The 27,746-nt window shown below is 47.6% G+C and overlaps 1 protein-coding gene across 6 annotated transcripts in view; it reads right to left on the minus strand.

Moving 5' to 3' along the window:
* The window catches only part of LOC149369617 (dietary and metabolic glutamate transporter-like), a 57,771-nt gene extending 39,575 nt beyond the window's left edge, over nt 1–18,196 (minus strand). For 2 of the 6 annotated variants that reach the window (XM_089559108.1, XM_089559079.1), the window contains exons 1-3: nt 17,929–18,196; nt 16,934–17,035; nt 12,477–12,727 (exon numbers count right to left, since the gene is read on the minus strand). In XM_089559108.1, the coding sequence (XP_089415234.1) occupies nt 12,477–12,727; nt 16,934–16,943 (261 nt within the window). In that variant the 5' untranslated portion in view covers nt 16,944–17,035; nt 17,929–18,196. Of the gene's footprint in view, nt 1–12,476; nt 12,728–13,789; nt 13,865–16,933; nt 17,036–17,291; nt 17,393–17,584 lie in introns of those variants that run through there. The other 4 variants (XM_089559097.1, XM_089559091.1, XM_089559085.1 and 1 more) reach the window with 4 other exon arrangements.
* Nucleotides 18,197–27,746: the final 9,550 nt, after the last annotated feature.

Consider the following 27,746-nt stretch of genomic DNA (forward strand, 5'->3'; position numbering starts at 1 on the left):
GCAATTCTTCACACCACTCCTGGCGCACAGTGGTGCAGCGGCTAAGCCTAACGCCACTGCCCTGCGATGGCAGGTGCTGGCACCTGTGAAACTTGTGCAATCGGGGTTGCTACTGCCGAGCCACCTTTCGTGACCAATCGTCAATTTAACCGCCACCTGCTACGGTGGGCAGATTGCTCACAATCCCATAGAAAGGTTGCAATGACGCCACAAGCATTAAGGATAGTTGCCGGGCCAGTTGGTACATGATCTCACCGTAAAACAGCGCGCTTACACGGGACGAAGAAAGAAGACACGCACACACACAGCGCTGAACTTGCAACTGCATGGTTTTATTGCATTGCTAGTAATAAATACCAGAAAGGAATACAAAAAACAAAACAAAAAACAAAGGAAGGCGAGGAAGATATCCTCCTGTCGCATCATGTCGTCAAAGGTTATTCAAGATATTGAATCTCTTTTCTTGTCAGTGCCATCGATGGAGTGCTAACGCATGACGCGCCTTTTCTATCTATGATGAATGCTTCATATAGTTCACGTTTGTGTTGATGATTATACCGCCTCAAATCTGGCTTCGTCCAAGGTTAGGTGTGCAATGACAGGCAGATACGTGTTTTGCCAGCGTGCTGCCGTATCCCGTGTGGATGTTAATGGCGTGCTCTCGTAGACGGTCGTTTATGCAGCGTCCACTTTGGCCCACATAAGATGCGCCGCGTGACAGCGGTATCTCGTAGATTACCTCCGTGTCACAGGTGGTGAACATTTTTTCATGGTTCTTACTGCACCGCCCCGGTTTAAGGGCATCTTCGTTCACCATTCTGCAAAGCATATTGAGCTTTCTGGGTGCGGTTAGGATCAAATTCACTCCAGCACGCCCTACTATCTTCTTCAACGAGTGGCTGATCCCGTGCAGATACAGCATAACAGCCATCTTCTCTCTTTCTTTGCGTGGCCTCATTGGGAGGCTAGATAGGCGGAGATCTTTCAGGAGCTTGAAGCCGATCCCTAAAATGAGGGCATCCGGGAAACCCGCTTCGCGTAGACGGTTCAGCTGAGATTCCATGCTAGCTTGCTGTCGGTGATGACACGATCTTTTGAGGGCATTGTTCAAGGCGCCCAAAGCTATTGCTCGTTTGACAAGCTTCGTATGCGCGGAAGAGTAAGGCAAAAGGCATTTCTTAGACCTCGGAGCATAGCACCAGCACAGATGGTCCTCCGAGGTCTAAGAAATGCCTTCTGCCTTACTCTTCCGCGCATACGAAGCTTGTCAAATGAGCAATAGCTTTGGGCGCCTTGAACAATGCCCTCAAAAGATCGTGTCATCACCGACAGCAAGCTAGCATGGAATCTCAGCTGAACCGTCTACGCGAAGCGGGTTTCCCGGATGCCCTCATTTTAGGGATCGGCTTCAAGCTCCTGAAAGATCTCCGCCTATCTAGCCTCCCAATGAGGCCACGCAAAGAAAGAGAGAAGATGGCTGTTATGCCGTATCTGCACGGGATCAGCCACTCGTTGAAGAAGATAGTAGGGCGTGCTGGAGTGAATTTGATCCTAACCGCACCCAGAAAGCTCAATATGCTTTGCAGAATGGTGAACGAAGATGCCCTTAAACCGGGGCGGTGCAGTAAGAACCATGAAAAAATGTTCACCACCTGTGACACGGAGGTAATCTACGAGATACCGCTGTCATGCGGCGCATCTTATGTGGGCCAAAGTGGACGCTGCATAAACGACCGTCTACGAGAGCACGCCATTAACATCCGCACGGGATATGGCAGTCTGCCTGTCATTGCACACCTAACCTTGGACGAAGCCAGATTTGAGGCGGTATAATCATCAACACAAACGTGAACTATATGAAGCATTCATCATAGATAGGAAAGGCGCGTCATGCGTTAGCTCTCCATCGATGGCACTGACAAGAAAAGAGATTAAATATCTTGAATAACCTTTGACGACATGATGCGACAGGAGGATATCTTCCTCGCCTTCCTTTGGTTTTTTGTTTTTTGTATTCCTTTCTGGTATCTATTGCGAGCAATGCAATAAACCATGCAGTTGTAAGTTCAGCGCTGTGTGTGTGCGTGTCTTCTTTCTTCGTCCCGTGTAAGCGCGCTGTTTTACGGTGAGACGCCACAAGGTCATGTGGCCTAGGCAGCCCGACTGGCTCCTAAGTTGCTTCTCTGAGGATATTTCATAGATTTTTCACTCACGGTCAACAACGACAGGTGCATAACCAGCCAACCAGAGTGTGCGTTATTGGCCTGTTGTGTCAGCTGTGCCAATGTTGATGTGCAGTTCGTATTTACGCTACGTCATGGTGCCATCAGCAATTTTGCATGGTTTTCATTGTCTCTGTGCGTGCGTGATGGCAGCCGCAGAACCTCTCCTTTTCCATGAAACTGGAAGTTACCAAGCGAGTTGAACAAGGTGAGAAGAAACCTGCAGCCACAGCAAAGTACAAGATTTCGAGTAGCACGCTAAGTACTATTTTGAAGAATAGGGCTGACGTTCGGGCTAGCCGAGGAGACCTGCCACTCGCGACGATGGACTTGCATGCACAGCTGCGTATGAAGATGTTGGGGCGGCTGTGTACAAATGATTTCTCCACGTTCGATCTGAAAGAATTCCCATTTCCAGTCTCATGATTGAGCAGCAAGCGAAGAACTGTGCTTTTTTTCACTACATACCCGACTTCCACGGTGGTTGGCTGCAGCACTTTAAAGGATCACTGGCGAAACCCATGCCTTGGATGTTGACGCTGTGAGCAAGCGGACTGAAGAAACTTTGGGTGACATCACAGCAAGGTAGCAACCCAGTGATGCTTTCAACGCGCAGATAAAACTGCATTACTTTGGCAGATGCTTCCAAACAAGACGCTGATGCGTTATGATGATAAGTCTTTTGGTAAAAAATTGAACAAGGCTAGAATATCAGTGCACGCTGCTCGCAACCAACATGGATAGATCAGTAAAGCTTCGACCACTTGTGATCGAAAAAAGCAAGTCCGTGCAATGCTTGCAGAGCGCACTTTCGGTTCCAGTCCAACTGAAAAGTGTGCATGACCTGTGTACTTTATGTCAAGTAGCAGAAGTCTTTGAACGACGACCTGGTAAGCCAAGACGTCTGGCACTCCGTAGACAACCGCTCTGCCCACAACTACAGTGCCAGTTTCAGCAACATTGAAGTTCACTTCCTGGCGACGACCGCTACATTGGTGCAGCCCTTGGATCAGGAGATAATCCACACGATGAAGGCCGGTTATAGAAAATATCTAACCAAGAGGCTCCTACAAAACTTGAGGACTGGAAGAAACCTACAAACCGACCTTCTAGGCACCGTGCCTATGATGAGTAGGTTGTGGAATGATGACAAAAATGACACCATACAGAGCTGCTTCTAACATTTGGTCACTGCTTTCCTGGAGAAGATGGAGAAAATTCTTTGTCAGGTGAGCTTGACGAAGCCTTCGCAGGTGTTAATGATTTATGCACCAAGTTGTCTGAATTTCCACATGCTATTTGTGATGGGACAGCAGCAGGCAATGTTGTGTGTACAGACGCATGACGTTAGGAGCTTGCAAACGAAGACATCTTTGTCGAAGTCACGGATAACCAGGTCACCACTGATGCAAACTGTGATGAGGACTTCAGAGAACCTGTGCCCAAGTGCTCTGACTAGCTCTGTGCACTCAGCATGCTTCAACACTAATGTGCATCAGTAGAAGGCTATAGTCTCTGCTGTTTTGCATCCATCGATAACATTGCAAAATGTTTTCTCTACAAAGCAATAAAGATGAACAGAAAAAATCTCATGGCTATTTCTCTCTGTAATCTGCACACAGTAAGTGACTATCATAGAAATACATTTCTCAATCTCAATGTGTTTGCACGTTATTAAATTTATGGCTCCTTTAATCGAATTGCACACTGTATCGAACTTGTAGGCGATTTGGATATACGCGGGCTTCACTGTGGTGCTGAACTTTCAATGTCCAATCACCAGGCACGTCACAGATAAGAACAAAGAACACAAAGATAAAGCAAACGGCACTTCCTTATGTTGATGATGCTTTTAGTTTTACACACAGCAGGTCCCACAAACATGAATGGCCTCATAAAACTATATTTTGCCAGATAAGACATTCGCCTTTGCAGAACGCGTTCTTATCTAGGCTTCAAGGGGCGCAGTAGATGTGCCGCACCTTCGAGCTCTTGACAATGAAGACATAACCTTGAAGATATATATGGTGCAATTTGCATGAAGTGACCATCACTTGAATGGTGGCAGCTTACGTTTGGTAGTGCCTACCACACATCATTTAGAGGGGTACTGAGGCGGCAATCTTCATCCAAATATGGTTCTCCGTAAAAACTGATTTTCTGCCTCTTTCTGGCCATGTTGATGTTTGCCCGGCAGTAATTAAAGGCTGAACTCCATGTACGCGAAAACTCACGCGAACGCGACAGCGGCAAGCGACGAGCGACGCCGTCGCGCGAAGCGAAATACCCGTGTCGCTTGTCGTGTCGCTCGGATCTGCACTCACAGAAAATTTTGCTCGTCGCCCGGAAGTTGCCAACGCGATTAGCCAATAGCAGCTAATCTGGCAGCGTACGTCACTACCGAGCCTCTTGCCGGCTATGGCAAAGATGGCGCTGGCTCTGGCCGGGAATCTTGCTTCACCACCGATTCGTCGTTGTCGCTACGCTGTGCCCCACGTTCACGGCAAACTAAATGCGCACGAAGCTTTCTCTTTGTCTGAACTTGCCTCAACCACAAAATTTTAGCGCCAAAACACCGCAGATTTTCAGATTGCTTCTGTGTTTGCAGTGCTGCTAGGCTTAGCGAGTATCGGTCGTTTGACATCAGAAAGCGCGCGAGGTTCAAACAGGTGTGCGCCCCACGTTCAGGCAACACGGCGGCGCCCGTGACAATGACATGCAATGACAAAGCTGTAAACACATTTTATTTGGCATTTTTCTGCCCAAAATTTTAATCCTTGCATATAATGTGACTCTTGTTAGAGGCGCAAACAGCTTTGCGGTGTATTATGCCAGCAACACTGATCGTCGTCTCCATTTCACGTTCTCGTTGTCGCAGCGCATGAAGCTTGGCCGGTGGGCGACAGAGCAACAGACAGCCGTCGTCGCCGCGCCGCCTCGTCGCGTCACTTACTTTATCGCGTACATGGAGCTCAGTCTTAAAAGGAGCATTTAGTGACAAGGAAATTGGATTTAAAAATCTTCCCAGCAGCAGATTCGAACTCGTGAAATGCCTCTGGGATCTGGGCCCAAAGAACGGCCTACATTTGACTTGCAAAATTTGACAGTGATGGCGTCATTTGTATTTTTTTTGGTCTTTTCCAGCTTATAAAACCTCCATTCTTGGCGAGAGTGCTCCCTTTGTGATTAGAACACATACCAGTACTCTATCGATACAGGCCAATATGAATCTATTTGTCCTAAGTGTCCCTTTAAAAGAAAAGCACAGGCAGTTTCAAAAATTGTTCGTTTATTTTTGAAACATTATATATTTGAAACGTACTTGTTCATGGTTTATGGGGGTTTAATGTCCCAAAGCAACTCAGGTTATGAGGGACGCCGTAGTGAAGGGCTCCGGAAATTTCGACCACCTGGGGTTCTTTAACGTGCACTGACATCGCACAGTACACGGGTCTCTAGAATTTCGCCTCCATAGAAATTCAGCCGTGGCCGGGATCGAGCCCGTGTCTTTCGGGTCAGCAGCCGAGCGCCGTAACCACTGAGCCACCACGGCAGGGAAAACTGAATACCTACAATCACTGCACATTATGCACATCTAGGTGCATTTGTTTTATAAAAAGAAAAGTATCATCAATTAGGTTTTAAGAATATTCATGTTTTCAGCACCACGGGAAAGAGCATCAGCAACCTCATCAAATAAAGCATGATACAGAAGCTTTTGAGAAACAAGTTTGTTCTTTCTTTTTAGTAAGCGAGGGTGGCAAGTTGGAAGGTGGGCTCATACATGGTAATATACCATAACTTTAGCGTCTCTTTGATTAACAACACCTACCACTAAATATTGCCACAACGCATTACTGGCGCCACCTAGTAGTCGCGCTCAGGAGGCTGGCACGCGCTCTTCTTCGCCCGAGAGGAGCTCGCTAGTCGGTTCGCTGGCCGGGCCGTTTCCGCTGGCGCTTGGACGTTGTGGCAAATATAACCCTGCCTACCTGCTTCTGTGACATTTTGGTGGAGCTTGCTGGGTACATCCCATGTCCGAAGAGCTTCTGGGTGCCTCCGAAGCCCCACTACACACCGTGGACACACCTGTGCACAAGGCCAGCCGCCGCTTGAGAGGCTTAGCCCCCGAGTGTGGTCCCCTTCTTTCCTTACCGCGAACCATGACGACTACAGAGGCAAGCCAGCCCGTTCACCTTCCAGTAAGTGCCCAGCCGCTGTTCTTCCATGCTCCGCGTATGCCCACGCCGTTCCATGGCGACAAATTTGAGGATGTTGAGGACTGGTTGGCCAACTACGACCGGGTCGCTGCGTTTAATGCGTGGGACGAGGAGCGAAAGTTGCGGAACATTTATTTTTCACTTGAAGACGCCGCCAAGATGTCGTTCGAAAACCACGACACTACCGTCACCACCTGGCAAGATGGTGCTGAGCGGGCTTACGCCAGTCGCACCCTCTCTTGTGCCGAAGCGAATTACTCTACTACCGAAAAGGAGTGCCTTGCAATTGTGTGGGCGGTGACAAAATTTCAGCCGTATTTGTATGGTCGGCCGTTTAGTGTGGTCAGTGATCACCACTCTCTCTGCTGGCTAGCCAACCTTAAAGATCCTTCTGGCCGCTTAGCCCGCTGGAGTCTCCGCTTGCAGGAGTTCGACGTCACTATTGTGTACAAGTCCAGCAAGAAACACAGTGACGCTGACTGTCTATCCCAAGCCCCTATCCCGTGTTCTTCACTTGAAACAGATGACTCCGTTTTTCTCGGCGCTCTCACGACGCCTGATCTCGCTCAACAACAGCGAGATGACACCGAACTGCGGCCCCTCATCGATTACCTTGAGGGAACCGCCTCATCGCCACCTCGCCTTTTTACGCGTGGCCTGTCGTCGTTCTGCTTGCGCGACGGCGTCCTTTACAAGAAAAACTACGCTTCCACAGGCATTCAGTGCCTGCTGGTGGTCCCAACGCCACTCCGTCCCGACGTTTTGCAGGCATGCCACGACGAGCTTTCTGCCGGCCATCTCGGTTTCTCACGCACCTTGGCTCACGTACGACAAAAGTACTACTGGCCCAAGCTTGCTGCTATTGTCCAGCGCTATGTTAAGACGTGCCGTGATTGCCAACGTCGGAAGACGCCGCCTCTCAAGCCGGCCAGTCTGCTGCAGCCTATTGGTCCTCCTCGAGTACCCTTTCACCAAGTCAGTATGGACTTGCTCGGGCCGTTCCCTACGTCATCATTGGGCAACCGCTACATTACAGTCGCCATTGATTACCTCACCCGCTATTGTGAAACAAAAGCTCTTCCCAGCGGCACTTCTCCTGACATTGCGAACTTTTTCATCTTTAACCTAGTCCTTCACCATGGTGCCCCTGCGGTCGTTTTAACTGACAGAGGCACTGCATTTACTTCAGCTCTCACCCAGGAAGTTATGCGGCTCAGTGGCACTTGTCATCGCAGAACAACAGCTTACCATCCTCAGATGAATGGCCTTACTGAGCGACTCAATAAGACCATCGCCGATATGCTTTCAATGTACGTCGACGAAGACCATAAGAACTGGGACCAGGTACTACCGTATGCAACATTTGCGTATATAATACCGCAGTCCAGGAAACGACCCGCTCCACACCGTTTCGTTTGGTGTACGGTCGCGAAGCCGTTACCATGCTGGATGCAATGTTACTGCCCGATGTCGCCCTCCCATCAGTTGCCGGCGCTGACCAATTCGTCCAGCATGCTGAGGCCACCCGTCAGCTAGCTTGAATGAGACTCCGGACGCAGCAGCTTAAGGATGCTCAATGCTATAACCTTCGTCACAGGGAGGTAATTTACAACCCTGGCGATCAAGTCTGGGTTTGGGTTCCTGTTCGCCAGCGGGGTCGCTCCGAGAAGCTTCTGCGCCGCTACTTCAGCCCATACAAAGTGCTGCACAAACTCAGCGACGTCACCTACGAAGTGATTCCGCAAGGAACTGTTCGTACGTCCCGACGGCAAACACAGTCGGAAGTCGTACACGTTGTCCGGATGAAGCCCTTCCACGCCCGCTAGGTCAAGCCTACGGTTCTGCTTGACCTCGCCCCGCAGCATCGGGACGATGCTTTTTCCACCGGGAGGGGCAATGCCGCAACGCATTACTGGCGCCGCCTAGTAGTCGCGCTCAGGAGGCTGGCACGCGCTCTTCTTCGCCCGAGAGGAGCTCGCTCGCTAGTCGGTTCGCCGGCCAGGCCGTTTCCGCTGGCGCTTGGATGTTGTGGCAGATATAAACCTGCCTACCTGCTTCTGTGACAATATTCTTTCTCTCTTCACCTATCCAGTGCTTTGTCCATCATGAGTTAGACTTTGTCCTTCTTTAGAAAGTACCAATCATGCTGGTGGCGGAGCAGGTCCACACGTTTACTAGAAGCAGTTTACTAGTAAAGCTTACTAGTAAGTAGTTCGAGTAAAGTAGGTTACTAGAATGTGCTGCAGAGAGCAAGGCCAAGGTAAAAGTGGTATTGCTCAGCTTAAAATGCACAATTTGGCTAAGCTTCTGCATAACTCACACAGTGCCCATGAGATTCATTTAAAGAAAACACACCACAAGTGGTCAAAAGAATTAAGCTTCAGCTCCTCAAAAAGCAGGACAGATGCAGAAAAAGGTCTTTTTCTGTGAGAGAGGTCATTCTGATCAAAAGATGTTGATCCCGAGATAAATTTATTTATTATCCTTTTGATTTTATTATAAAAACATAATAGCAGTCTGCCCATTCAAAGAGACAAAGTAGGAGAACCAAGTATCCCACTTAGGAACCAAGCTAGTTGTTTGATAACCAAAGGCATATTGAAAAAATGTGCATGTTTTCTTTTTCTCAATAAAAATGCCATGTTGGGAGCTTTCCTTAGTGTCAGGTGTAGGTCGCCCTTTGCTTTCTGCATTCATACATTTTTCCTACCTTCACAAATTTCTTCCACTTATACAGTCATGCCCCATTGATATTAATATGATTAATATGAGTCTGCATCAGGTGACACTGAACAAGCTTGTGTTTCTAACAATAGCGCTGCAGCAGTGATCTTTGGAGCCCTAACTCCTGCCCAGCGCAACACACCAATGACTCATTGGCAAAACGAGCTTGTTTGAGTCACGAACAGATGGCAATACCAACATTGAATGAACGCTTTTCACGGGCCCTTTGAAACTTACTGACCTATACCATGATTTCATTGCGTGATTCAATATTTGTAGCCGCACAGCTCGAATATGCGACATGACCCAGCGGTGACCCACAATGCAGTAACTAAAAGGGCAAAAGGTGTAATTACTAAAGTGTCTAGTGTTCTATTTTAAACTCTGTTCTATTTATATCATCATCATCATCAGCCTGACTACGCCCACTGCAGGGCAAAGGCCTCTCCCATGTCTCTCCAATTAACCCTGTCCTTTGTCAGTTGCCGCCACTGTATCCCCGCAAACTTCTTAATCTCATCCGCCCACCTAACTTTCTGCCGTCCCCTGCTACGTTTGCTTGCTCTTGGAATCCACTCCATTACCCTTAAGAACCAGCGGTTATCTTGCCTTCGCATTACATGCCCTGCCCAAGCCCATTTCTTCCTCTTGATTTCAACTAAGATGTCATTAACCCGCATTTCTTCCTTCACCCACTCCGCCCTCTTCCGATCTCTTAACGTTACACCTATCATTTTCCTTTCCATAGCTCGCTGCGTTGTTCTTAACTTAAGCTGAACCCTCTTTGTTAGCCCCCACGTTTCTGCCCCATAGGTGAGTACCGGTAGGATACAGCTGTTGTATACTTTTCTCTTCAGGGATATTGGTAAGCTACCATTCATGATCTGAGAGAACCTGCCATATGCGCTCCACCCCATTCTTATTCTTCTAGTTATTTCCCTCTCATGATCCGGATCTGCGGTCACTACCTGCCCTAAGTAGACATATTCTCTTACTACTTCCAGCCCCTCGCCGCCAATTGCGAACTGCTGTTCCCTTGCTAGGCTGTTGAACATTACTTTGGTTTTGTACATGTTAATTCTTAGCCCCAGCGTTCTGCTCTGCCTGTCTAACTGATTGATCATGCTTTGCAGTTCTTGTCCTGAGTGGCTTAGCGAGGCAATGTCATCAGCGAATCGCAAATTACTCAGGTATTCTCCATTAACTCTTATCCCCAACTGTTCCCATTCCAGTCCCCGGAATACCTCCTGTAAGCAGGCAGTGAAGAGCATTGGCGAGATCGTGTCTCCCTGCCTGACACCTTTCCGTATTGGAATTTTATTGCTGACTTTATGGAGAACTATAGTAGCTGTGCAATCGTTATAAATATCTTCCAATATTTTCACATAACACTCTTCTACACCCTGATTCTGCAATGCCTGCATGACAGCTGAGGTTTCCATTGAGTCAAATGCTTTCTCGTAATCAATGAAGGCTATATATAGGGGTTGGTTATATTCTGGGCATTTCTCTATCACCTGATTGATAGTGTGAATGTGGTCTATTGTCGAGTATCCTTTACGAAAGCCTGCGTGATCATTTGGTTGACTAAAGTCCAAGGTTGTCCTGACTCTATTAGCGATTACCTTAGTAAATACCTTGTAGGCAACGGACAATAAGCTGACTGGTCTGTAATTCTTCAAGTCCTTGACGTCTCCTTTCTAATGAATTAAGATAATGTCAGCGTTCTTCCAAGCTTCTGGTACTCTCGAGGTCACAAGGCATTGCGTATACAGGGTGGCTAGTTTTTGTAGCACAATCTCTCCCCCGTCCTTCAACAAATCGGCTGTTACCTGATCCTCACCAGCTGCTTTCCCTCTTTGCATTGCTCCTAAGGCTTTCTTTACTTCCTCCTTCGTTACTGGCGGGATGTCCCATTGCTGTGCTCGACTGCCTCCCTCAGTAACTTGATGATTACATTCGCTACTGTATAGATTTGTGTAGAACTCTTCGGCTAATTCAACTATCTTATTCATATTGCTGATGACATTGCCCTGTTTGTCTTTTAGCGCATACATCTGGTTTTTACCTATGCCCAGTTTTCTCTTCACTGATTTCAGGCTACCTCCGTTCCTTAGAGCATGCTCGATTTTCTCCATGTTAAACTTTCTTATGTCGGCTACCTTGCGCTTATTTCTTAACTTCGATAGCTCTGCTAGTTCTATCCTGTCTGTGGAGTTAGACGTCCTCATGCTTTGACGTTTCTTAATCAGATCTTTAGCCTCCTGAGATAGCTTGCTGGTATCCTGTCGAACCATCCTACCACCCACTTCTGCGGCACACTCTGTAACGATAGCTGTAAGATCATCATTCATTGTTTCAACACTACGGTCGTCTTCTTCAGTCAAAGCGGAAAATCTGTTTTGCAGCGACATTCTGATTTCCTCTACCTTCCCTCTTAATGCTAACTCGTTAATAGCCTTTCGCTTCACCAGTTTCCTCCGTTCCCTCTTCAAATCTAAGCTAACACGAGACCTTACCATTCTGTGGTCGCTACAACGGACCTCACCGAGGACCTCCACATCCTCTACGATGCCAGGGTGTGCACACAGTATGAAGTCTATTTCATTTTTAGTCTCACAATTGGGGCTCTTCCCCGTCCACTTCCTGTTTGCTCGTTTGCGAAAGAAGGTATTCATAATCCGTAAATTATTTCTATCTGCGACCTGTACTAATAACTCTCCCCTACTGTTCCTAGAACCTATGCCATAGCCACCTACCGCCTTGTCTCCAGCCTGCTTTACCTACCTTTGCATTATATTATATATGATCCATTTACTTTGCAAGCCTTGAGTTGAAAGCCATTTTCAGTGCATTATACACGAGCTGTGGTGAATTCAGGTCTTTACATTGTTCTCAATGAAGAAAACGATGTTTACGCCTAAGACGTGAATAAAAGGAGTAAGCACAATAAAAAAATTTGAGAAAAAGTTTTGCCGGAAACAGCCACAATAGTATAGCAAACACAACGAGCAAAATACTACCTCCGGGCATGCAAGATATTACACATCGCAGTCCTTATTCGCGTGATGCCTTGTCAGCAGATGTTTTCTTTATTTGTGCGTTTCATTGAATACACTCGAGCTCAGATGAGTCATCCAATGGTTATCTACTGAGCTTACTGTACAACAGAGACAAAGTTTTGAGGTTAATCTAACATCTGTTAGTAAGAAAAGTAAAAATAAAAAAACTACCGGGTTTGTTAAGGATAAGTGCGATCACAGAGGACATCAACGCATGCAAGTGGGATGCATGCTGACCGCGCTCTCACCTTAGACTCCTCAACGTCCCTTTCTGTGGCAGTGTCAGATGAGATCGGCTGTTTTACGGCTGTGTCGTTGTCGTCCTGCAGCCAAATGTCGTCACCAGGAATGAGAGCAGTTGCGTTAGTTGCATTATGCACGGCTGTTGCCCTGTTAGTCATAGCCAAAATGGCGATGCCCAGGTCAAATTTGTGCGTCGACAAGATGGTGTTGCCGACAAAGAGCAGGGCAACGAGAATGTAGCGCCCCGGAACACGACCTGTTAGAAAAATAAAAAAGGCCATTCACAGCACCATTACACACTGAAATGCAGAAGTGAGAAACCAGGAACAGTATAATATAACGATTACAAAATGATTCAGCTTCAGTTTTGTATTCAAGCACTTTGTTATTGTCTGAAAAGGCTTCATGCTGCTACAATCGCTGGGTCTGAGGCAAGAAAGAAGCGCCAACACGCAGAGGAAAGCCCAGTGTACAGTGACACTAGGGATCCTCAACAGTTGTTTATTACATTCTCTACACATATGATCTGCCTTTCTAGCAGCTAGCAAATGTTTATTACTGGCCCACATAGGCTACCTACCATGCAGACCTCCTTTCCTCAATATACGGATACACTGTCATGCAAGAGCTGCTGTATGGTGTACTATCACACATGGAAAAAGTATCCAGGAAAATCTGACCCCTCACTGCTGCGTGTAGGTTGTGTTGCTCAAGAGAAACTTATGTACAACTGCATACCTAGAAGGCTATAGAGTGAGAGGTTTCTGGGATTTATATATCTACTCTGTGCCAAAAAAAAAAATTGCCGAATGATTATAACACAATCTGACTGCCAGGTTATGGCAAGCGAAGCAAATGTTAGTTCAACGCCTTTGTTGTTTGGCACATGCTGCGTGAAAACTCCAATGACACAAAAAGCACTCAGTAAAATAACATACACCACAACAAAGAAGCTCATCAATACACTTCCCACTAGCTTCATTAGGAACAAAAGAAAAAAGAAAGCTCCACAAAAATTTATTTTTGCATTAATCTGAAAGCACTTCGTGACTTCAATTCTACATACATTCCAAATGATTACAGAGTAACATTGGTACAAAGAGGACGTTACACTTAAGAACAGTATTTAGCTGCAAATAATACGCAGCTGACACCAAAACAAGCTGTACATGCAAAGTTACATCATTTCTTTCAGCTCTTGGCAGACCAAAAAATGTCCTCTACTGCACAATTTTGCTGCGATGAGAAAGGAGGACTGCTGTAAGCAATGAACTCTTATCCTTCTGAGGCCAGGCAATGGAAAATGTGTCCAACATACTGGACAAAGGAATCCCAAGTGTGGCAGCCACGGAAACAGGTATGGTCCTGCAGGGTGCGGTTTCTCAACTGCTTTTAGAACCTGTGCAGCCATCTAGTGAGTATGATCAAAGTCGTGCCATTAAAAGAATGTAGACACCGAATTTTTGCTCGCGTGTTTTCTTCATTCAAGTGATGTGTCAGGCAGTAGCATACATGGTACCTACATGATATTCCCCTACAACCACTCAATAATTCGTAATTAAATTTGTTCTTGACCCTGTTTCAGTTTCAGTAACTGAATGATGGCTGCAACATGTAACAATGTCTAGGTCACGCGCAAAAACTGCAATATGATTACTGATATGTAGTTTTAATTCACTACAATGCTAAGCCAGCCTGTTTCAAGCACTGGAATAGTCAGAATCAATGTATCAGTAGTTACATTGCAGTTTCATTCATGCCAAAACACTCCTGACACATCACAGCTATTGTTCGGTTGAGACCGAAACAGCACGAGAGAAGGAATTCAATTATAAATTTTCTAGTGATCATAGCGGAATACCAGATGGTGACCCATGTACTCTAATCCCGTATGCGGCACTACAGAGAAGAAAACATGAGCTAAAATGAAGTGTCTATATTCTTTTAAAGGCCCCAACCTTCTGAGGAGAAAAATTTTAAATCTGGTAAACTCATAACAATCTGCAGTGTTCTACAGGAACATAACAAACAAACAACGAATATATGGCTAGCTGTCAAAAACATTCCCCACATACTTCATATGTAATTTCAGTTTTATTGAAAGGGGACAAAGCCGCCGCGGTGGCTCAGTGGCTATGGTGCTCGGCTGCTGACCCGAAAGACGCGGGTTCGATCCCGGCCGCGGCGGTTGAATTTCTTTGGAGGAGAAATTCGAGGCCCGTGTGCTGTGCGATGTCAGTGCACATTAAAGAACCTCAGGTGGTCGAAATTTCCGGAGCCCTCCACTACGGCGTCTCTCATAGCCTTAGTCGCTTTGGGACGTTAAACCCCATAAACCAGCCAACCAACCAAAGGGGACAAAGCTGTACAAAAGTTTGGCATCTGCCTATTGCTCACTTTCAGTCCTGGACGGCTAGTACTCTATAAGAGGAAGTTCCCAGAATGGATGCTGGCCATCAGTTCAACTAAAGACATTTGATGCGGTGGCATAACAGTTCAAATCAGGATCAAAATCCGCCATCCGATGTTACGGAATTCGCTGACTAGTCTAGGGAGGCCATGTGACCTTGTAATGTCATTACAACCTGCCCTGATGGGACATCCTAATTGGTTCAGAGTGGTCATGTGACCTTGTGACGTCATCGCAAAATGGCCACCAGATTGTGCACAACCTGCCCACTGTGGCAACCCAGTTTCTAGATAGCAACCTAGAACCATTAGAGTCCACATCAGGAGCAACCCAGGACCGTCTGATGTCATAAACTTTGCTAACTGGTCTACAGAGGTATGACATCACGAGGTCCTGTGACCCCTAAGGAGCCAATCATAAGCTGCTAGCCAGAAGAGGCAAATTCAAAAATGAACGAAATCAATAATAGATACATAGTGTATTATTAATGATTAGTAGACTGATCAAGAATGATAAGTTGTGGGAATAAGACGGAAATAACAGATTAGTGGTCTGTGAACAATGGCCATCACGCTACTACCACCATCAGCAAGAGAGAAAGAAGAACTGCATAAAAACCTCAAGGCGTGCTACAAGCAAGCGCATTGAAGTCGCAAGCTGTGACAAATGTGAAAAAACTCTTAAGGTGATATAAGTGTCCCTGTAAGTTTATTTTTTCTCTCATCACTCTTAATATTGCTTTCAAAAGGCACCAATATTGGGACATGCCCCAAGGTAAGATGTGAACATGCCACTAGAGCCACAGCACTTTACGCGTTCACTTGCTCAAGTAGGAGCGGGAGCAAGCTTGTCACGGCATCAGCAGAGCTTTTTTTTACCGAATTTTGCACCAGATTCTGGCTTCAGAAGAAGTCAGATGATTATATAACCCCTTCCCATAACTGTGTTGTTCCTACTGATGCCGGCAGCAAAAAGAAATAAACAGCGAATATGGCACATACAAAATTCCATGGAAAATGTGGATGTGCATGAGTTTTCACAGGATCATGGAAAACTAGGTGCCCTACTCATTAGTTATTTAGTTATTAGTTATTAGCACGTTTCATGGTGCTGGTCAACAACACAAGACAATTCACCTCTTGGCACTCATAACAGTGCAACACATGGAAACACCCATTCGAGCAATGAGGGCTCTAACTTTAGTGTGTGCTGTGTACTGAACATTGATTAGCACACAGGAAAAGTTTTAAGCAGCAAAAAATATTTCAGTCATGTGTACGGCAAATTTTGAACACTTTAAAACAAATCATTGATGTAATCTCGAATGCCAGGCCCCACAAGCATAGCATTTTTACCAGTGGAACATTACAGACAAAATTTCAATCAGTTGCTGTTTAAACCTGTTTTTGAAATCAAATATGATCACGCTTTTCAAACAGGCACACCCTGCACTCTATATATATATATATATATATATATATATATATATATATATATATATATATATAAATGTATATATATATAGTTTTAAACACAAGCAATAGGAATAGGAGATACAAAACCCTTTGTTACGCTTTAAGAGACCGGATGCAAATCCCCATTCTCACCCCACCTAAAGAAGCAAACTGTGGCCCGTTTAATGTCAAAAAGACATCTTGCTGAAAATTCGTCAAGTGGCATATAGTTTTCTAATAATGAGTAATTTGCTGTCAGCGTTTCCATCAGTCAAAGTAATTCAAACAAACCTAAATTTTAAAATGGCTTCTAAAGAATTCAATTCCTATCTCTCATATATGATCAAAATAAGGTACTTAATTTCTATGCATCAAATGTGCAAACATATAAAACACAAAATGCAGGGCCCTAATTCAGCATGCTGGCGGATTAACAAGCAGAAGCATCAATTTTTTTCACAAGCTGCATAGTGCAGATTAATTCGATTACACTGAAGCTTCGAAAGAACTGACAGCTCTGTACAAGAACAACGGTAACGAAAGAAGCATAAACAAGAGCTAATTGTGCATGCATAATGTCACAGGTGCATCAACTTACATTTTGCCATTATAGAGTCGCGCAGGTTTCACATGTAAAACAGCGGACGCTTGCGAACCCGGATAGACGTCGCGCACGAAGCAGAGGCAAGTCATAGGAAAACTGCAAGGAAGAAAAGATCATTCTTCATGCACGTACTCCTCTGACGCACCGATGAGACCAAGAAAGAGGTAAGCCTGACGAATTCGATTTGTATTTTTTTCCTCTCCCCACAACGTCTCGGTCGGTTTCCGTCTTTCTGAGCCGACACTCGGTTATCTCAAGAGCGGTTCGCGGAGATAAAAATTACGCAAAAAGCGACGCACCGACCGGGGTCAGTCAGCTATAGACAGGCACAAAGAGCGTTAAATAACATCACCGGCTGTTTTGGCTGCCGTCACTGTCGGCGTCCAGTAAACGAAAGCACGCGCGCGGTTGATCAACCTCCGCGACGGCCCCAGCAACACAACCGCGCTCGATCTGTAAGCGCGCGCGCAAAAAAAAAAAAAAAAAGATTCTGTACTGCACGTACACTGCATCACCTTTCCAGGGAAAGGTGATGCGCTACACTGCGTCATTCTACACGCGCGCAGCTAGCAAGCAGGAAAATAATGCAGAGTCACACACCGCAGGTGCAAAACCCGTTGCATATAATAACGCGCGACCGCGTACCAGATTAGACGGGAAGCAGCTGAGCGGCTGAATCGCTTGATAGAATAACCGCCGTCGTAGCGGTGTCGACAATCACAGCTCCGTCCGGTCCAAGGCGGCACACGCGGCCACAGAGCGGCAGTCGCTCGGCTGACGGGATGAAGCGAGGCAACAAAACGTGTCAGGCAGGTTGGAGTTGGCAGCTGCTGCTGCCGACAAACACCACGCTTCTTCGTAGGCTGTTATCAGGCCGCACGCTCTTACATTGCACCAAGCCAAATTACCGCGACACGGCTATCTCGGCAAGCAGGCCCTTGAGGCCGTCTTGGACAGCACGCTTTGCACTATGACCAAAGCTTGCTCACGTGCGATGCGTTGTTATGAATCCGCGCGGGCGACGGTTTGTGGCCCAAGCTTGGCAGTCAGTTTCCGTCCGTGCGTCGATAGTAGCTGGACAGTGAGTGAAGTGGTCGCGGCAGCGGCGAGTGTCGGGAAACGCGACACGCCATGAAGCTGCCTCCAAATATGCACCGCGACTACGAGCCAAGAATGCTGAAATCGGAATTCAGTCGCACCACTCACTCCGCTACGGTCGACAACACCACAAGTCACCAAGTGTGCCCATGAGGAGTACAAGGGGAGGGAATGAGAGAGAGACAAAGGGGATGGAAAGGGGTCTAACGTCACCATCACCCCCTTTTGCCACTAGATGACGAAAACGAAACCGAAACTACCGTTCAGGTCGGTTTCGTTTTTTGTGCGTTTCCTGCAAGTTCCGTGCAGTGTTTCGGGAGGGAATATGTTTGTGCGGGTCAGACCATCATCACACCGGCCTGACCAGGGAAATAGTTGAAGCGTCACTTATAGCACGGGTAGATGATGGTTGTGCTAGCAAACCGTCTGAGACACAGAGAGAATTACGATCGGAAGGTCAGGAAGGTTAACTAGGCGAAGCCCAACAGGCTCTATCAAAGACACAAGCTGGATTTCTTGGCGTAGGTGGTACGTAACAATTTTGTCATTTACTTTTTCTTTCTTTCCACTCGTGAACCAGAGGTATATTTGTATGCTTTGATACAGAAATAAACCTTTGTTGAAAGTAGTCCCTGTCCTCTCCTCTTCCTCTGTTGGTACTGCTTTTTGTGTACCGTGTTGTGTGTCGTGTTGTCTTTGGGGTTGTTTATAGTGTGAGTATAATGTTTATGTGTTTGCGTACTGCATGGAAGGAATTAAATGAGAACTCCTGCTATGAAAAAACCAAGTGGATTATAGTTCTAGTTTCGCTTGTGCAGCCTCATCCAAATTAACGGCTGCAGCGTGATTCGTAGGAAAGGAAACGGAACTGGGGCAATGGTTACGCATCCTGAAATCATTCCCAGTACTTCATATCGCCACTTTATCCTTCTTTTCATTCTACCACTCCGCACCGACCTGTACTTACCACCATTAATCGCCATTTTGCGCCCTCCTTCCCCCTTTTTTTAGTTGTTTAATATATGGTACTACTTTTACGTTATGCCCAAGCGAATAAGGTAAAAGCAGTTGCATCTCCTGCTGCGGCGGTGGCCTACACGGACGCCTGTCTCACGGAAACCGCAGGCTCCACAGCAGCCTTATTCCTCCCCCCTTGCCTCTCTACAACCAGCACTCCCACAACAGGTCCAACACCTCCCCACCCTCCACTTTCGCCCTAGAAATACACGGGATCGCCGATGCCATCCCACACTTTGCCACCCTACCTCCCGCCCCCGCATACGTTGTCTATACAAACTCGCAGGCAGCTCTCCGTGCCTTCCACGAAAGAGCCCTCCCGATCGGCATTAGATGCCGCCACGCCCACGACCGGTGACCCTTCGGTGGATCCCATGGACGAGCCCACCGACGGAGCAAGCGGTCAGGGCTTACAAACGCACTGTCGACGAATACTACACGACGCAAAAATTGGACTTAGCTGATTTACCACCGCCACACCCATCCTTATCGATCCGTGAAGCTCGCATTCTTCGCCGAATACAGTTTAATCTCCTACATACAATAACCAAACTTTATCTGTACCGGTACACTTCCACACCGCAGTGCCCAAACTGTCCACACACATATGCAGACATAAAACAGTGCCTTACACAGTGCCACGCAGCCTTCCAGTCATCCGCCTATACTTTCCCCCCACACCCACCGTGGCCCATCTGGCTCGTCTCCCTAGATCTAAAACTGCAACGTGCCCTAGTCACCTTAGCCCAGGACCTATTGAACGCCTAACAGAAAGGCTGTTTTAATAAAAGTGTCACACCACCACCACCTGCTATCATTTCTCAGGAACCCTGAGCTCTTCTCCCTTCCTTTCCCGCTTTCTCCGAACCCGCCCCAATTTTCTTTTTATTGCGAAAGCAATACTACTCCCAAGAACGGTCTTTCGCGCAGCGGCGGCCACTTGGCACGTTTGACATTTACAATGACCCCTGACGTCATACTATGCCTAGTGATATCACAGCGTGACGTCATACCAGGAGCGAGAGACGGGCTACCAACTCGGCTCGTCGGGTAATGGCGGCCGCTTGGCACAGCGCGCCGCGCTCCTCCCACTAGAGGAGCTGCATATACAGTATAAAATACCTGCTTTCGCAACCTACCAGGCTTAACCAAAGCTAAGCCCCCACCAATTTTTTTAACTTGTATATCTTTTTTAATCCCCTAGTTTTTTGTTCTGCTATGCTGCTTAATCTCTTTATCCGAGTTTTTCAGGTCAACGCAGGCAGTCATACTAAGCCACTTAATTGTCGCAGCTGGGCACACAGCCTTTCAAGCCTATGTTCGCCATCTCTCAACGCTCCATGCCCCCGGATTTGTTTAGTTGAGCTGGCCTTTTTCAGAGCGAAAACTCTCCTCCTCCCGTACAAAGCTGAAGGTCATGTGGCTACAAAATTTGACCTTCAAACCAGGAGGAACAGAGGCTTGGCTCTGACGTCATGCCACGTGACACGCCACAGCTGCGCCCTTTAAGCCGACGGCGCTCGCTCCCCTCGAATCACGTGACTCTCGAACTATCGAATCACGTGACTCTCTGCGCCTCGCCACAGCTGCGCATGCGGAGCCGAAGTCACTCGTTCGTCTTATTAGGTGCAGCCGGTTCGAACCACTGCTATTTTTTAGAGCGCAGCTCTTAGGCGCCCGTTTCTACGTTTCCCCGCGTCGCCGTCGCCGTTGTCGTAACCAGTAGTGGGCAACCTTTAAGCTGCGATGGAGCGAGAGCTTGGAAAGGAGAAAGTAAAAGCGCAACCTCCTCCCCCCCTTAGCAACTGGCGCGCCAGTGGGGGGCGCACCTTCGCCAGACGTCTCGTTGGAGTCGATTAAGTGAGACGCATGGCTCCGAAGCGGCCCAGTGATTCCGCGCCAAACGGTTCGGGGATGGTGGTGGTGGAAAACATTTATGTACAGGTATAATACAGGAGGTTATGCATGAGCTGACCCAGAGGGGGCCAGCCCTTACAAATACTAGGTGGAGGTCCCTAGTTCGGGACCCCAGTGGCATCGGCCGCCGCCCAGGCTCGCGCGACCAAGGCCCGTTGGGCCTGCAGGTCAGAGCAGCCGAGCAGGGTCGCCTCCCAGTCCTCCCGGGTTGGGTTGGGGTGAGGGGGGATAGCAGGGTTGGAGGGGCAGGCCCACACCATGTGGTAGATGTCCGAAGACTTCTCCGCACAGTGCGGACAGCTGCCCGAGAAAGAAGGGTCGAAGTGTTTCAGAGCTGCCGGGCACAGCAAAGTATTAGTATACAGGCGGAGCAGAAGCCGCTCCTCCGCCTTTGAGAGACCTTTACACGGGCGGGGATAAAGACCATGGCCAGATTGATAGAGTAAAACGATGTCTTTGAAGGTGTAAGCTGGAATAAATTCGAGTTCCTGATCGTCAGGGTCGGAGGGGAATGTCCGGTGAGAGAGCGCGCGGGCGGCGGCGTCAGCTGCCTCATTTCCCTCAAGGCTCATGTGAGCGGGAGCCCAAACGATACGCCGGTGCGCGGGCTCACCGGTGTAGACGCTGTTTTGAAGAATGCGGTAGGCTCGATACGGTACCCAGCCCTGCTCGACGTTCCGACATGCCCCTCGCGAGTCGGAAATAATAGCTTTTGAATTGGAATCAGATGCGGCCAACGCAATGGCGACCTCCTCCGCGTGTGTTATGTCACGGGCTCGGAAAGTAAGGCCGTTCACTGTTTTGAATTGGTGGACGACTGCGGCTGTGTACCATCCCCCATGGTGGGGGCCTGAGGCATCCACGTAGAATACGCCGGGTTTCGATCCATAGTGGCGGGCCAGGGCTTCCGCCCGCGCCAGGCGCCGGCCATTATGGTCCTCACGGTTCATGTTCGCGGGAAGAGGGCGCACGTGGAGGGCGCATCTCCACTGGGATGGAATACGTACGCGCTCTTCCATGAGAGTGGTGTGTTGGATGTGTAGTCGGGCAAGGAGGCGGCGACCCGGCGATGTCTTCGAGAGACGTGTGTATTGGTTAGTCAAGTGGGCTTCCCGGAGCTCCCGAAATCTGTTCACCATGCCTAGCGGCAGTGGGTTGACCAAAAGGCTTTCGCCAAGCACACTTTATAACTTGCAAAGTGTCTTCGGTACTGTTTTTGAGGAAAGGAAATGCGCAGTAACTGTCTCCCACAGCTGCAAAACCAGTAGAGCGGGTGGGGGGGGGGGGAGGGGCTGGAAAGCAGAGGGTAAAATTTTAAGTCGGTTTTTGATGAGAGGAAATGCGCGGTATCTGTCTCACACATCTCGGTGGACACCTGAACCAGAGGGAAGGCGCATAACTTCCCTCTTCTACGTGGCGGTAGCGACAGATGTGCGCTGCATGCTTTGGCAATGACAACGTTGTGCCAGAAATGCTGCCACCTGCCAGGATGGCAGGGTGGGTGGGGACTTCAATGTAGATATGAGGACGAGCGGGAATTTTTTGCCACTTATGCGGGAGAACGTCCCGTTCCTCTCGCTCGTAACGGCTCCCACAGCTGTGACAACCTCGCGAAATACTTGCGCGGACCTCGTCTTTGAGAACCAGGCGTTGGTGCAGCAAGTCGAGCATATATCCATCTATTTCTCCGTCCACAGCGCTTCCTTCGTGACGATAAGAACTGTTAGTGGAGTGTTTCTTGAAGAAGGAATATGTGTGAAAAATTGGCTGGGGCTTAGAAGCGAAAAGTTGCGGTGATCCGCGGTAAACACGCGCTTGTGGCGATGGATGGATGGATGGAAAAAACTTTATTGTTCATAAATTTCTAGTGTTTTTGACCCTCACGGGTCACTGGGCGCCGTGGTCGATCCTTGGTCCAGGATGCCGCACTTGACTGCTGCCATCGTGGCTTGGCGTACAAGAAATCGTTGCGCTTCCTCGTCCTCGCTGGCCAGCAAGTGCTCCCACTGCATCACACTCGGGTTGTTTATTCTCGGCTCTAAGTCTGCCATAGGGCAGGTCCATGTGACATGCTCTAGTGTAGGTTTACCCTGACACCACGGACATTCGTCTGCATATTGTGTAGGGAAAATCTTGTATAGTTTGTGCAGGTGTGGGTAGGTACCTGTTTGTAGTCTGCGCCAGTTTACCGCCTCTTCTTTGGTGAGCCTTTTGTGTGGGGCTGGGTAGCGAAATTTCCGCTGACCCCTGTAATGATCGAGTATATCTGAGTACGTGGGGGTAACTGGGCCAAAGGTGCCTGTGGTGCAAAGTGCTGAGTCTGCTCGGTTGACGTACCCTCGAGCTAACTCGTCTGCTGCCACTTTGCCCCTCATCCCCTTATGTCCGGGAACCCACACTATACTATGTTTAGTGTTTTTTGTGTCTTCTCGTCGTGTGTAGAATATGATTGGCGATGCTGTCGATCCTGCCTCTTGTGTAGTTTCTACATGCTTGTTTGGAGTCCGTCACTATAGTGAGGTTGTGTCCTGTTGCGTTGCCGTGCGATATTGCCAGAGCAATGGCGGCTTCTTCAGCAGCTTCTATGTTTGGGTTGTTTATCGTTGCGCTGGTTATTTCTTGCCCTCCTTCGTCTGTTACAACGGCGATCGTTTTGCGTTGGTATCGGTACTTTGCTGCGTCCGTGTAGACTACGTTGGGATTGTCGCTGAGTTCCCTGGTGAATGCTCGGACTCTGGCTCGTCGTCTTTCATGATGTATATTGGGATCCATGTGTTGAGGTATTGGTCTTACCCGGATGTTGTTTCTGTCTTCATTATTAATCTGTTCCTTGTCTCTTTGTGTGCCTAGAGGTAGCCGTAGTTTCTCCAGTAGGTGTCTTCCCGTTCTGGTTTGAGTGAGTCTGTCTAATTGCGCACTACGTTGCGCTTCTCGTAGTTCGTCGAAGGTGTTCGATACTCCCAGGGCCATTAGTTTTTCGGTTGGTGTGGACATTGGAAGTTTGAGTGCCGTTTTGTACGCTTTGCGTAGTATGGTGTCGATTTGCAGAGTCTCTTGCTTGTTTAGTTAGCGTGGTAGGGGAGGCTGTACGTTACCCTGCTCATGACGAGGCTGTCTATGAGTCTTAGGGTGTCCTGTTCTCGCATCCCCTCCTTTTTACTGCTGACTCTTCGCACGATTTTGGGGAATTGCTCTGTTGTATTCTTAACAGAGGCGATGGTTTTGCTGCATCGTCCTATGTTTTGCTGCCATATTCCAAGTACCCTGACTTCCGTTTTCTCAGGTACTGTCTCGTTTCCGAGTTTCAGGGTGATTTGGGAGTCGTATTTTCGTGTACCTTTTTTGATTCTTACGTATTCTGATTTTTCTGCTGAACACGATAATCCTCTGGCCCTGGCGTATTGTTCAGTATGGTCGATCGCTCTTTGTAGCCGCTCTTGTTTAGCTGCTAGGGAGCCAGGGTTTGTCCATATTGTTATGTCATCTGCATACATTGCGTAGCTGATGTTTTTTTATCTTGTCGAGTACTTTCGTGAGTCCTATCATCGCTATGTTGAATAATAGCGGTGATATTACTGAGCCTTGCGGGGTACCCTTGTTTGGCACCGTGAAGCTCTTCGATCTTGTATTTCCGATGCATATCGTAGCCGTTCGTTCCGTCAGAAATGCTTTGACATAACGGAAGGCTCTTTTTCACGTTATTGAGACCTTCCATGATGGCCGCATGTCCCACGTTATCGAAGGCTCCCTTTATGTCGAGCGCTAGCACTATGTGTTCGCCGATTCTTGGTATTTCAGTGAGGACATCCTCCTTTAATTGTAGGAGTACGTCTTGCGTGGACAGTCCCCTTCTGAAGCCAAACGTGGCATCAGGGTAATATCCCTCGTCCTCCATGTAGTTTGTGATCCTTTCATTAATCACCCTCTCGTATATCTTCCCTAGACAGGAGGTTAGGGAGATTGGTCTTAGGTTTTCAATTTGGAGTCTTTTACCCGGCTTGGGTATCATAATTACCTCTGCATGTTTCCATTCCGCCGGCACGATTCCTTTTTCCCAGATATCGTTTAGGTACTTGGTAAGCTCGGCGATGGCCGTGTCTATGTTTCTAATGGTAGCGTTATTTATTCGGTCCTTTCCGGCTGCCGTATTCTTTTTTGCTTCCCCTATGGCTGCCCTTACTTCCTCCTCGATGATTGGCCTATGCATCTCGGGGTTGTTTTCGCCGGTGTATTCTTGGTCTTGCTTTGGGTGCCTGATTGTGCCGTAGCATTTTCCCCTCAGTGCTTGTGTTAGTTCGTCTTCCGTTCCAGGGAAGGTGGGGAGTAGTCTTTTCATGGACTTGCCGCTTTCCGTTTTGGTTTTTGTGGGGTCTATCAAAGCTCTTAGTATATTCCAACTTTCGGGCCATGCCTAGTGTTCCTCTAAGTGTTTCCGTGAATTGTTGCCAGTTTTGCGTTTCGATGTTGTCTGCGTGCTCTGATGCCTTCTTTGTCAGTTCTGCAATCTTAAGCTTGAGTTTCCTGTTGTGTTTTTGCTGCCTCTATCTCCTGATAAGGCTTCTTCGCGCTTCCCATAGGTGAAGAAGGTGGCTGTCTATGTCTGGGTGTTGTTCCGTGCGAACGATCATCTTCGTGTATTTCTGTCTGACCTTCGTAAGCTCCGTGCTCCACTCTTCTATGTTGGTTATCGGTTTTATTATTTCGTCGCTGTGGTTTCTGAAGGCTTCCCAGTCTGTGATTTTGGCAATCCCTAGGCATCTCTTCATTTCTCCTGCGGCTATTTCTAAGTTAAGGATGAAGTGGTCGCTCCCTAAGGTTTCCATTGTATTTTCCCATTGGATATTCTCGTTTTTTGAACGTCAAACGATGACGCATAGCGCGCGGCAGCGTGCGCCTGTTCTATGGGCAAGCGCGCCTCAAATACCCCTCCTTTGAAATGCGCACTGCGCTCGGCTGCGGCGAAAGGTCAAAAGGTGGCGAGGAGGAGAAGCGGCGGCGCACATGCGCAGTAGCCTGCGCCGTACGTGACATCACTCGTGCTCCGACATACGCCGGCTCACGCGGAGCGCGGTGTTGAGCGTAGTGAAGCTTTTCGCTTCAAAATAACAATTAAGTTGTCTGTAATTGTACATACATGCCTTGCTCGAATTCTTTGCCTCAGTATATCGACAGCTGATGAGCTGCGCTCAAATTTCGCATTAGGAAGTAACGTAATCGTCGGCAATTTTTTTTTCTTCTTTTTACTGTTTTGCAGGCCAGCTGGACAATCCTCTTCACGCCCTCCTGCACCTCACAGGGCCTTTCTGGTCGGATGGAAGACCTTATTTAAACCTCGCCAGTGATGAACGCTTCCCAGACGAAAACAAGTCCTCTTGTCGAAACATTGGCAATCACCCTGAATCTCTTTCCTCCCTTGTTCACTTTGTGATCATCGAGAACCATGTGACTAACCACTCTCTACCATGGACTCGTTTGAAGCGTCGTTTTTCGCCAATTCTAAGGCACATGACCACTGCTACTGATATTACAGGGGGCTCCAATTCAATAAATGCAGATCTAGTGATATGACAGACTATTAAGAACGTGTAAGTCGGATACAATTTAAGTCGGCAGTGAACCTCGGCTCGCTTTCAGGGCTGCCGAGCAGAATTCCCCAGTGACCAAAATTAGACCGCTGCTAAAATTTTCTTGTTATCTGAACAAAAAGGTAATCTCGAGACGAAATTATAAGCTCAACTATTTTTGATGGCTCTGGATTATTCCATACAGTAGGATATTAAAAAGCTGATTTTGTTCCCTGTCGGGATTGGCCAGCGGAGTAAGAGAGGACGTCGTGGACCGTGACCCACTGTTACCAAGTGCATTTTTTCTGAGCTGTAGTTATTTTCCAAAAATATTCTTTAACCACGTGTTCATTTTGTAAAATGACCTAAATTGAAAAGCAGACATCTGTTATCAGTATAACATTTTTACGAAAAGTGTGTTTCAAATGAAATCAGACATGCTCATCTGGTATGTAACAGTGGCGCCCTGAACGAAAATTTATAAAAAAATGGCGCGAATTTCTAATATTTTTGTTGCAAAGTGAATAGGAATAATAACTGTTCTGAGGCTTTAAATAAATGAGGAGGGAGAAATCGTTATTATAGAATCATTTATAACTACCGTAAGCTTTATTTTGTAGACTGATGACTAAGGGCAGCTCTTTAAATACAATAATTGCATTCAGTAAAGAAGTTCCAGTACTGCAGTTTGACTGAATGATTGCTACAACCCTAGAACGAGGCGGCTTTTCCCCGACAAAGGGCCCCTTCCAGCCAATGAAGTCGTCCGATTCTCATGAATCTGCTAACGGGGTCTAGGTGCACTGAGGGGACTATCCCTTTCATATGCCGCTTCCTTCACTGTCAGGCTTACAAGCTGATGAGATTCATCCGACGCCATTGACTTGGAGGGGGTCCTTTGACAGGGAAAAGCCACTTCGTTCTTGAGTTGTAGACGACTATAGCACACAAAAAACGTTTATTCTAGACATAATGGATAGAAAGGAATTTTCGACCAAAATAAACGCTTTCAAGAGGCCCTTTACCGTCAGGATTCGATCTGTCCTAATGATACACCTAAAGGAAGACTTCAGAGGGCGCGTCCCATCTCTGCCCTCTGAAAGGCGTCTTGAAGGCGATTGAAGCTTTGGTGGGCTTTATGGCCTCGGTATGGATACATGGCAGAAGAGCTGGCTTTATTGTCAGCCCTACTTAAGACATTTCATTGCTGA

Source organism: Amblyomma mixtum, chromosome 1, assembly GCF_055824585.1.
Source record: "Amblyomma mixtum isolate Tamu chromosome 1, ASM5582458v1, whole genome shotgun sequence".
Lineage (NCBI taxonomy): Eukaryota > Metazoa > Arthropoda > Arachnida > Ixodida > Ixodidae > Amblyomma > Amblyomma mixtum.